Genomic DNA, 12,862 nt, shown 5'->3' on the forward strand with positions numbered 1-12,862 from the left:
TGGTGGAAATTCTTGTTCATTTAAAACAGGATATGGGTTAATCGCTGGGTTTGGATACATTTAATGGTTGAGATGGATTTGATAGGATAAAGATCTTCCTCAATGCACAGCAGCTTCTGAAACATGACACTCTACCAAGTTAATAAGGAAACCTCCACTCTCTGGTAGGGTCAAGGTGAAGAAGTCCTGTAGGTGAAGCAAAGTCAGGTGTGGGTAGAGACTAACGTTTATTGAGAACTTTCTAAAGCAGGTGCTCTGTAGGACTGTCATTTATCCTCACTGCTGCCCTCTGAGATTAGTCATTTGCTCCCATTCTACCAAGGCATCGACTAATATTTTAAAAAGTTTAGCGGCCTCCCAAGGTCACCTCTCCTTAAGTGGGAAAGATGGGCGATAGCCTGATTCTCAAGTGTTGCTCACAGCCGCTTTCCAGCCCATGTTGGCTCATGCCTATGAAATTCTGAAGTTTTCTTTCATCTGCAAAATCTACTGAGTGACTCCAAAATCCAAATATAGAACAAACTGTCAGAGAAAAGCTGCATTCTGAAATCTCATCTGTCCCTCATCCATGTGGATTTGGCAGGAAGGACTTCAAAAAGCCACCAAACAGAAGTTGGGTGAACATCTGGAATGCTTTCCCAGGTTGGGCCTTCTCGCATGACAGCTGGTGGTGACCAGCACAGTTGATGGCTCAGCTGTGGACTGAGCCCTGCACGTGGCCCTGTTGAACTGGTGCTTGAAATTTCTATCCAGAAGCAAATGTTTGCCAGAAAGCACTGGACGGAATGAGCCTGTGCTCTCACTGTGGCTTGGCATGAAACATAATGTGGGAAAACTGCAAAGTCGCTCTTAGCCTGGCATCTCCACCCTTTCCTAGAGCAGGCCCTTCCAGAAGGAGGTCTTATTCCAAGGGATACAAGTACACACTTGGGAGGAAGGTCTTTGAGAGAGAAATTTGGTCTGTACTCACCCCTGCCACCAGAGGGTCTAGTGGAATGGAGTGATCCTAGCGACCATAGAAAGACCATCTTCAGCACCAGGAAAGTTGGCTGAGGAGACTCATCCTGGAGGTTCAGGGTTCCCCTGGACCCTTTGAGTCTAGCTTGGACCCCTCCCAAGGCATTCTTTGGGATTACAGATTACCAAGGTTAGGTTTCAAGGTCTTTTCTCAATCTGATTAGGAAATACTTGAAATGATCATCTACAGATATTTACTGAAAACCTACTTGTTCAAAGGACTTCCCTTGTAGCTCAGTTGATAAAGAATCTGCCTGCATTGCAGAAGACCTGGGTTCAACTCCTAGGTCAGGAATGATCCCCTGGAGAAGGAAATGGCAACCCACTCCAGTATTTTTGACTGGAGAATCCCATGGACAGAGGAGCCTGGTAGGCTGCAGTCCATGGGGTCACAAGAGTCAGACATGACTTAGCGACTCAACCACCACCAATATGTTCAAAGGGCTTCCCAGGTGGCTCAGTGGTAAAGAATCCACCTGCCAATACAGGAGATGCAAGAAACGTGGTTTCTATTCCTGGCTTGGGAAGATCCCCTGGAGTAGGAAATGGCAACCCACCCCAGTTTTCTTGCCTGAAAAATTCCATGGACTGAGCAGCCTGGCAGGCTACAGTCCATGGGGTCGCAAAGAATCGGACACAACTGAGTGACTGAGTGCACACATGCTTGTTCAAAATGGTGTGCAAGATATTAAATACTTAAAACCATAATGCGTACTTCCCTCCCTTCAGGAGGACAACCATTTCATTGGAGAAGCAAATACACAAATTAAAAATAAACATGAAATAAATAATCAACAAATACATATTAAAGTCAGTATATATACAAATTAGGAGGTGGAAAGTCATTGTGGATTGATGCAATGGATTGGAGAAGCTTCAGGCCAGTGTTGCTCAATCCCAGGTACAGATTGGAATTACCATGGTGGTTTTACAAAACACTCATGCCCTGGTCCCACTGAGAATCTATATCATATATACAATCTATATGTCAAGACTCTATATCATAAGTGAACAGAGTACCAAGTAAATAGTCATTTAGCTCCTTTAAGAAATTGTAGTCACTGACCAGATCACAGAATTTTCCAGAGTGGCCACTGGTAATTGGTTTACTCAGATCACAGAAGGTTCTGATTAAAATTCTAAGTATCTGAAATAAGGAGATCATGACCCAATGTTCTCACCTGAGAGCCTAGTTACTGTGATGTTAAGGATCAAAATGATTAATCACTTATGGATTAACCCACCGACTTCTGAGATAGTTGACCGCATGGGTCAAACCACACAACTGACTCCCTCTGTCCTAAGTAGGTATCACATCCAGTTGGTACCTAACAAACTTGAACAGATGGTGCTTGTGGGGATAGAAACACGATTTTTGTGCAGGTTCCTCTAACAGAAATTTCATGGAGGCCCTAGTTTTTCTGACTTTTAGGGGAGCGGGAACTCATCCATGTTAATCAAACCCCACCAGACTCCCCATCTGCTTTATCTTTATCACCCTTCGAAGGTCCCAACAAACAAGCAGTAGGAAAAAGGGAGGAAAGAAAAAAGTCTGCCCAATAATAAATCATTGTTGGAAAGTTTAAATGCTCGAGTCACAGTCTAAGGAATACAGCTGACATCTCTTGCAGCACAAATCCTCAAAAGCCGCCTGCGGCCAAGGCCATTAATATGACCCAGCCTGTCCCAGGAGAGACAGTCGGAAGAGAAAAGGGCAGGGAAGGCTCCGCGAGAAAGCGGTTCTGTAAATCTGCACTCCCAGCTAGAAAGGCCCTTTAGGAGAGCGCAGCGGAGGCCGAGCCCGGTCTATCCCAGGCAGAGAGAAGGAGCAGGAGAAGCTGAGGCAGAGGAGCCAGCTCAAGAAGGCAAAAACAGGAGAGAGATTAGCATCGAGGCTGGGACTGGCTGATAGTGGGGGCTGGGGCAGGGGTTTGGAAAGGCATCAGGGAATAGGCAAGACTCTGTACACATCCTCTCTGAGTGCAGTGAACAGGAAGCAAGTTTTCTCTTTGCTCATCATTCCTCTAACATGCCATGCCTCCTCTGACATCAGACACTTGGGCAGGACTATTTATGCCTCTCCCAGAGGACTTGTTCATGAAGGGAAGTGCACTCATGTCCACACGGGCAGCACAAGCACAATCTCTGGCACTTACTGGGTACTCAGCAGATGCACATTAAGTGAAAAATAGACTGACAGAATAAATGGAAGATACAGTCTTAGCCTGGAGATAGACTTGTGTTCCAGCTAAGGTCTGGTGTGAATTAGACTTTATGAAAATCCCATAGTTCATGGCTGGCACCCAACTTCTTCCTCTGCCTGCTGACTTGTCTAATATGTACCATTCCCAGGTATGTAAGTAGAAATTTGGGAGAGACTGGAAACATCCAATTCAATGAGGAAGGTGGTAGATTAAAGAAAATAATCATGAAGTATGGCTGAGAAAGGACAGAGGTAGAGGTGGGAGGGGTTCGTTCCGAACAACTTAAGGCTTTATGTGGAAGGTGCAAATTAGATGCAAAATGGAGAGGCAAAAACTAACATTAATTGCTTGTTCTTTGCCAGTTTCCTTGCCGGGGGCTTTCCCTGCATTATCTCATGTGTTCTTCACAACAATAGAGCCTGGCATGCAACGCAGTTCTGTTTAACAAGTGTGGAATCTGGGGGTTCCAAGAGTAGGGGTTACAGAGCAGGCAAGGAAGGAAGCCAGGACCTCAACAGAATCCATTTATCCTCCACACACTCCACGCTGTCACTGGATGAAGGGGGGCAAGCGTTCCTCTTACTGGGAGGGTAGAATGACTACATGTGTTTCCCATTTTATAAATTACCACTAGGAAAGAAAGTTCAGTGGGAAGTGGGACGTGGGGCTTGCATATCCCTACATAAGCACAACCTTAGACAGCCACTTACCTGAATATTTTATCAGAAGGCTGTTCTCCCAAAACCAGGTCAAAGCCTCGCTGAAATATTGTGTAAGGCCAAGGCCTGAAAGGAGAAAGAGCACGCAATTAAAGTCAATCAACAAACATTCCCTGAATGTCCACTCTGTGCCAGAACCATGCCAAGGTTCTGGAGACCCAAAGACAGAGGGGACCTAGTCTGGGTTCTCAAGAATCCTACTAATGTGAGTTCACAAGACCCAGAATGCTGAAACTCAATTAAGAACAGTATCAGTGCAAAAACCACTATCCCACCAGGAAAGTGGAATTTAATAGACATGACAACTAGAACTCCATAGAGAGAAAAATTATAATAATGTCATAGCCAGAATTTATGGCCCTTCAGATATAGATTTAACAGATCCTTAGCTTTGTCTCACTGAAGAAAGAGGAGGAGTATGATTTCTTGGAAAGACTAAGCCTCCGGAATCAGACAGTTCTGGTGTTCAAACTCTGTTCTGCTGTTGAGTCAGCTGTTTGGGTGATTATTTGCCTTGTTGAGTCTAATTTTATCACTTGTAAAAATAGGATTGTTAATAGTGGCTTCATAGACACCGTGAAGATGAAGCAAACCTTTTAGGCCAAAGCCACAGTTCATATGGGGTTCTCATCATGCTCCCTTTCCCTCAAAATGACATGAAGGTTCTGGGTTTTTGACAGGTTCCAGATGGTTTCAATCATTACAATGTCACTCATTCAACCAGAAACAACTATGGTATTTTTGAATAAGACTTAACTAACTTCCCTGATGGCTCAGATGGTAAAGAATCTGCCTGCAATGTGGGAGACTCAATCCCTGGGTTGGGACAATCCCCTGGAGAAGGAAACAGCAACCCAGTATTCTTGCCTGGGAAATCCCATGGACATTGGAGCCTGGTGGGCTATAGTCCACGGGGTCGCAAAGAGTCAGACACGACTGAGTGACAAAGAATCAGACATGACTGAGTGACTAACACTTTCTTTTCACCAGTCTCTCTAGTGAGCAGGCTCCCCAGGTGGAGCGTGTAGTAAAGAACTCGCTTGCCAAATGCAGGAGACTAAGAGACAAGGGTTCAAGCACTAAGCTACTAAGCATGCACACACATCCTAGCATTTGGAGGTCACATATACTTGAAACTACCAAAACTATTTCTTTTCAATAGCATATATCTCTTTGCTAACCCAGATGTCCAACTCCCAAATTATTTACTCCTTCAAGCAAGACTTATAAAGCCCAAACTTGTGTGGATACTAGGTATGGTATGCACAGAGTGAACTGGGCCCGTGCTCTCACAGAATATACAGAGTCCATGTATAACCAATCATACCAACCCAATAACCTAACTACCTAGGATTTTACTGCAGACATGCCTTTGGCTTTCAAGGACTACAGAAAGTCAGAAGAATAAATCGACATAATTATTTGGGACTAAATCCAACACTAGGAATTAACCCAGTTGTTGTCAATGGTGTCAACAATAGAGGGCATTTAGGGAAAATTTAGGGCAGTTCCCCTTGAATGACACAATGACTGCAGGATATTACTGGCATTTAGTGTGTGAAAGTCGCTCAGTGGCGTCCGACCCTTTGCAACCCCGTGGACTATACAGTCCATGGAATTCTCTAGGCCAGAATACTGGAGTGGGTCGCCTATCCCTTCTCCAGTGGATCTTCCTGACCCAAGATCTTCCTGACTCAGCGGATCTCCTGACCCAGGAATCGACCCGGGGTCTCCTGCATTGCAGGCAAATTCTTTAGAAGGCATTTAGAAGACTAGAATAATGCAGCGTTCAGGACAGCCCTGCATGATAAAAAATTCCCCCAGGCCCTGCAAACTTTTGAATGTCTTGCTGCACATTTACATAGGTAAAAACCTGCTTATTATTATCTCAGCCTAGATGCTAACTCCATTTACCCACAAGCACAAAGCAGCTTGTACTGTTTTAATATAAGATGAATTGTCTAGGTATATAACTACCATGTAAATGAAGAGAAGATTATACAAGATTACTTAGAAATTTTACCAAGATTTGTTCATAATTTTGGAAAATCACATCATTGTTTGCAGTGCTGCTCATGGTCTTTGAATCACCAATTCAGCATGTCTATATCAATCCAATTGCTCTTATATATATTGTGTATTACATATTACTTCACATTTTATATTGTGGAGAATCTACATTAGGTGCAAATGTCTGTCAACTTTATTTCTCCTATTGTAATACTGCGGAGAATTTATACATTAAAATAGCTACATTACTATAAATTATTTATTATCACTTCTCTTTTAATTACTCTTACCACTTCATATTATTTTAAATTTTTATTTATTTAGATTTTATTATATATGATTTCATTTAAAGATTATTTTAAAAAAAGAGTTAAATTTGTCATAAAATAGGGTGTTGGGTCTGATAGGGTTGAGACACCAACTTAACCCAACCAGCTAACCAATTAACTATTTGAAGAAGTTGGTAGTTACAAAGTGAGGCCACTGGGTCTCTATAAAGGAGTGGCTGGGATGAGTGTATTCCTTTTTTATGCTCACTATTTATAAATGCTTTATTCCTGGAATTCAACTTAGAAATACCCTGAGGCAACTAGAATTGGCTCCAAAAGGTATCCAAACACCATACTATTAACAACCCCTGTATCAAATAAATAGCACATGTGTGTTTTCATGTTTGTTTTGTTCATTGGAGGTAAACCCACAGAGTGGGGTTTGAATCTGATTCTTTTTTGCTGAAAAGTAAGTGTGGCTTAAGAGCAGCTAAAAAATATGTACTAATTCAAGAAAAAGACTAAAAATTAGGAGGAAAAAAATGTCCCATCTGATCCTAGATACCTAGAGAGGGCAATAAAAAGAGGAAAGGGACCTGCAATTTTATCTCTCCTTTGGACAAAATCATATTTTATTTACTATCAGTTGAATAATTTTAAACAACACATGTTTTGCCTTCAAGTCATCTCCAGTACTCAAAATGGGTATAGTGTGTAATTAGAGTTAATTCTTGGCATGATTCCTCAGTTGTTTGAAAATATATATTTTGAGGAGCCAAATTTTAGACTAGCATTGATTACAGTGTGGACAATTAACTACACAGAATAAAATAAATAAACCTGTACCCAAGCCGTAGGTAAAGAATCAGTGAGCCCAGAAACATTGATTAAGCACACGCTGACAAGCTGTCAGGTAGTCAGGGCAAAGAGACTTCCTGCTCTCAAGAGTCCTGAGTGTCAAGAAAGGCAACTCAGATGCGCCATCTGGACCCCACCCTGGTCACAGGGACAGGCAGCAGGACACAGTGGGTAGGACGTGGGTTCTGGCCTGCCTATTGCAATTCCAGCTTAGCGATCAATTGCTATGTGACCTTGACCAAGTCCCTTAATCATTCTGTGTCCCCATTTCCTCATCTGTGAAATGAGGCTGAGAGTAATAATTTTATCAACCTGGCAAGGCTGTCATGAGGTGGAACTAGTTACTATGATTAAAGTGTTCCGAACAGTGTCCAGCATTCAGTGAGTGCCATACAAGCATCTGTTACATAAGTGAAACATACTAGTTACCCGAATCCAATACAAATACTACAAAAAGGAGATTCCCAAATTTTTAATGAGGAAGCAGTGTCTTCCCTTCAGAGGCAAACACAGTACCACACCAGGCTTTACCTCAGCTTGTAAATGTATTTGTATTGTCTGGAGAGGAGCCAATGATGAGTATGGGAGACAAACCCCGCTCCCACCTCCCACCCGGGCCCCACTTCACGGGGACTCTACAGCACTGGCCTGAAATGCAGAGAGGAGAAGGGCGCGCTGTGAGAGGGGAAGAGAAGTCAGAGAGTCTGCAAATTGCTTCAGCGAGGAAGGAAAAGAGAATTGACTTATTTCCTTCCCATGAGTCAGGGATGATCTGTCAGGGAGATGGGGATTCTTATTTGATTTATTTAGCAAATATTTATGGAGGGCCTATTGTGTGTGAACTGTGATACTAGGCAACGGGAGCTGGCATAAAGAGATTCTTGCTCTCAAAGGAATCTATAGTCTTTCTGAAGAAACACACACCCGCCCAGACAAATAGCAGGGAATGAGTAAAAAGGAGGAGGAATGGGACTGGAGCAGATAAGCTAAGTGGTCCTGGCAGCGGCAGATCACTCACCCTGGGCGCCGGGTTGGGGGGCGGGCTGGGTGTCGGCGGTGCGTAGCAGGGTAGCAGAGGGGAGCCTGATGCATGTGAGTGGAGGGGTCACAGAGGGCCACCTAGGAAAAGGCAGGGTGAAGTGATGAAGTATGTGTGCTCAGTCGCTCAGTCATGTCCGACTCTGCAACCCCACAGACCATAGCCTGCCAGGCTCCTCTGTCCATGGGATTCTTCCAGCAAGAACACTGGAGTGGGTTGCCATGTCCTCCTCCAGGGGGCCTTCTTGACTCAGGGATCGAACCCAAGTCTCCTGACTCTCCTGCATTGGCAGGCAGATTCTTTACCACTGAGCCACCTGGGAATCCCTAGGTGATGAAGAGCTAGACCTAAAAGTGCTGAAAACAGAGCTGAGTTACCTGAGACCAACTGAAAGAGGAAGAGGCCTTTGCATTAAGCTTTCTGCATGTGAGCGCAAGATATATACCCATCTCTAAGCTCAGATGGAAGCTGCCATGGGGATGCCCGGCAACAGGTCTAGAGGCCCTAAAATTGTCCCTCTTCTTTCTCACTCTATCGGACCGTTTTTTTCAAAATGGCTCATGCACATGGTGGAGACTTGGCCTCTCATAGCTCCAACTCATGTCTTTACAAGCTCAGGCCACAGAAAGACACTGCCCATCCACAGAAACAATAATCCATGGAAGAACTGCTTGATCCATCTCAGATCAAATGAGGAACCCAGACCAGTCTCTGGGGCCAGGGAAGCAGAGGCATCTAAACAGCTTCAACCCTCCTTCAATTTCCAGGTCTAGAGCTGGGAGGATGGGAAGTGTCAAACAAAATGATCATTTCCACCTCAGGTTCCATCTGCTTGTGGTGGCAAGAGCTCGGCCTCCCACCAGGAATGGGTGACATTACAGAACAGACTACGCCGACATTAGTTTTGGGAAAAGAGTACCCACCTTGGAGCCCAAGGATAGCATCAGGCCAGATGCGGGGCAGGAGATGGAACACCGTAGTTGGAAGAAAACCTGAGTCTTTGACTCCAGCTTAGGTAATGTGGCCTGCAATACTCTCTGTCTTGCACTGGGCAACCCAGTCACATCTTGGCTTAGGAAAATTAGCAGAATTGGAAGTCAGAGTAGAGCTTGTTTGTTTGTTTGTCAATATCACCGGTCTGACAAATCAAGACCCTGAAGATGGTCCTCCTGGGTGGGCAGCTACAGGTGGCCTAGATTCAGGGGCCTCTCAGGCCAGCACAGGGGCCATCTGGGGTTCACTACCTCCAGCAGAAACATAATCTGCACCACAGAGAAGCCCCAGTGTCATAGGAAGACATCAGCCACTGGGCCACACGTGCAAACTGGACAGGCTGAGAGCTATTCACAACCGCATCTTTGCCTTTTCTTCTCTGCCCTGTCTCACATAATACCAAACATTAGCCTCTATGCAGAGGCTTCATTAAGCACTAGAAATTTCTAAGCTTTCAGTTTCTCTCCTCAATTCTTGCTCCTCTTTCCCAAGACACATCAGCTATTGCAGGGTTTTTTCCTTTAGTTTTTTTCCTTCTCGTTAGCCCAGAAGTTGGTCATGGCCTTGACTTGACTGGTTGCTTGGGCATTCCTTCCCCCATGTAGCCTAGACTCAACTGTGTGAGTGGAATCCAGCATGGCCAGACCGATGGGATGATCCCTTCACATCCGTTCTCCTAGGGCAGAAAGGGACCACCCCTGCTCTGGATAAGAGTATTTTATTTTATTTTATTTTTATTTTTATTTTTCATTTACCCTCATTAGTTGGAGGCTAATTACTTCACAATATTGCAGTGGCTTTTGTCACACATTGACATGAATCAGCCATGGATCCACATGTATTCCCCATCCCGATCCCCCCTCCCACCCCCCCTCTCCACTCGATCCCTCTGGGTCTGGATAAGAGTATTTTAAAATTTGCTTTTTGATTAAATGCTAGTCCCAGCTTTCTGGGCTTCCCAGGTAGCTCAGTCGGTAAAGAATCTGCCTGCAGTGCAGGAGACCCAGGTTCGATCCTTGAGTCAGGAAGGTCTCCTGGAGAAGGAAATGGCAATCCACTCTAGTATTCTTGCCTGGAAAATCCTATGGACATAGGATCCTGGCAGGCTACAATCCATGGGGTCGCAAGAGTCAGACACGACTTAGAGATTAAACCACCACCCAGCTTTCCACCTAACAGTGGCACCTGGGAAGGGAACTTGAAAGTTTCTGGTGAGCATTGTCTGGTGATGGGTTTCCTTGTGGAGGACTTAAGACTTATCACCTGGGAATGAATGAGGGGGAGAGATACAGATGATAGATAGATAGCTAGATGATAATAAACAGACATAAAACAGGTGAGGGGATAGAGAGTGTGAGAATACATGTATGTGTAGATGTATGTGTGTATGTGCAGACACAGTTCAGTGTAGGGAAAGAATATTTCACCTGGAGACAATGAGGAAAAAGGAAATTCATGATGGACTTTTAAAAACAAGGGGAGTCTTCTGAACTCACATATTCTTCTACCTATCCTTAAAGAGATCATTTTACAAATGAAAATAATGTGTTCATAGTTAAATGAAAGCACATCCTTTTAAGCTTGCTTCTGGCCCACACTAGGCTAGATTTCCGGTGGAAGCTTGGTTTCAAGGTTTCCCTCCAGCCAGTCACAACACTTTGGGGTTCTGGTATAGGTTGTCATATCCACATGCAATGTGAGGGCTTTTGAGAAAAATGTTCCTGTTCTTAACTAGGTAAATGCATTTGCAAGGAACGAGCAATGAAACAAAGAGAACAGAGGCTTTTTTTTTTTTTTTTTAAGTTTCTGGGAAAAGGTAGTTTGAGAGATATCCAGGAGAAAAGGTGAAGAGAAAATTGGTAAAAATGAGTTTTCTAGCTATGCAGTTGGGTGAAACATTCCACACCTCAATATACCATGATGATAAAATGAGATTATTACGTGCCACTATCTTCACATCAGCACCAGTTCTGGGAGGAATAAGGGCTGGAATGGCTGATTTCTCGGATATCTGGTAAAGCTATAGCTTTATCAGGAGCTAAATGATAGGAATAATGATGTCTAGTGTTCCTACAGGACACTCGAGAGCCTGGAGGCCTTTGCAGATGTTGTTTCTTTACCTGGAATTATTTCCCTCTTTCATTTGCTTGGATAACTTACTCTATTCTTTAATTCTAGCCTAAAAATCACTTCCCAAAATAGACCTTCCCCTCCAAGACTAGGTTATGTTCCCTTGTTATATAATGCACCCTACACTTTCCTTTATAGAACCTATAAATATAATCAATATGTTATATATTTAGTTGATATGGTCCCCTCATCAGATATAAAAGACTCTATCATCATCTTTGCCATATCCTCACTATCCACTGTAGAACCATCACATAGCAGGTACTTGGTAATGAACCAGACCACACTGACAATGAGGTTTCAGGCTGGACAGATACTGAGTGAGGCAGTCCATTGTCAGATAAGTCTTAATTTTTTCAGCCTTGGTTTCTAAAGCTATAAAATGAGGATAAAATAGCACCTAGAGTTGTTAAGTGAGTGTGTATAGACTTCACACAGTGCTGGCCACACAGAACAAACTCAGCAAATATTATTGTTCATTATACTTAATATTCCCATTTGGTAAATAGAAAATTCATGTCTAACATTACATTTAAAAAAAATAAAGTGTGATGATAGGCTGTCTTTTCAAACTGTGTTATTTTTAAGTATGTAAATCTCATGTAAGGGAAAATGAAATATTGGTGTGATTTTATCCATTATTTACTACCTATTAATAGGTAAATGAATTTAGAGGTTTTTGTTTTTTTTTTTAATGCAGAAAAATAACATACTTATCAGTAACTAGCAAAGCAGCTAGAGTGTGATCATGGAGCCAGACTGAGGAGGGTTAAAACCTGCCACTGAGACTCACTAACCTCACATCCTTGGTTGAGGTCATTGACTTCTGCCATCAGGTGATCCTATCCACTTGCTCCTCCTGCCCCAGTCATGCCAACACCACCCCACCCCCACCTTCTCGCCACAATTTAGAGGCTGGCTCCCTTCATAATTTTTGGTGATTTCAGTAGTCATTAAAATGATCTTTTTTCAACTCTTAAACCATTCATTGCCTTGACTTTTCTCCACAAATGATGCTGTCCCCCACTCTCACTCCCATGATCATAGCCTAGATTGCCAATATCTGCAACCTCTCCTGCCCTCCCGGTTCATTCCTCCTATATCCACAGAATATTTTCTATCCATCTGAGCCTTAAAATCCATTCATCTAACCACCATTTTATTGACCCTCACCCACCTCACGTACCCTCTTTCCTCTTTACTCAAATTAAATTCTGTGATCCATTATTGTAATCACCCTTTCAGGGAACCTCAACTCTCTTGCCCTCCATTGCTTCATCATACTTGTCTGAAACACTCCAACACTGGTTAAACTCAATGACCCCGTGGCTTCCATTTCTGTGTTTGCACAAATGAATGTTTCTGGCAACCATGCTGATCGGTCTCCCTTTAAATCCTACACCACTGACCTCAAGTGGGCTCTGCATACTGCCTACGGTCAAACTACATCTTCCTTGTCTGTTGTCCCTCCCACTCTCAAGATCATTATCTCATACCTTCTTTCTCCTCCAACACCTCCAACACCTCCTCCCCCATCCTCGCCCTCAGCTAATGGTCTGCTTCCTACATAATTGAGAAAACAGAGGTAGTCAGATTAAAAGCTGGCCCCACCACATCCACCCA

The 12,862-nt window shown here is 43.5% G+C and overlaps 1 protein-coding gene across 2 annotated transcripts in view; it reads right to left on the bottom strand.

Annotated features, from left to right (window-relative positions):
• Positions 1-12,862, bottom strand: part of ASTN1 (astrotactin 1) — a 343,197-nt gene that overhangs the window by 106,450 nt on the left and 223,885 nt on the right. For both annotated transcript variants that reach the window (XM_043924291.1, XM_043924289.1), the window contains exon 9: positions 3,932-4,006. In XM_043924291.1, coding sequence (XP_043780226.1) covers positions 3,932-4,006 — 75 coding nt within the window. The remainder of the gene's footprint in view (positions 1-3,931; positions 4,007-12,862) is intronic.

Source organism: Cervus elaphus, chromosome 14 (assembly GCF_910594005.1).
Source record: "Cervus elaphus chromosome 14, mCerEla1.1, whole genome shotgun sequence".
In the NCBI taxonomy this organism is placed as follows: Eukaryota; Metazoa; Chordata; class Mammalia; order Artiodactyla; family Cervidae; genus Cervus; species Cervus elaphus.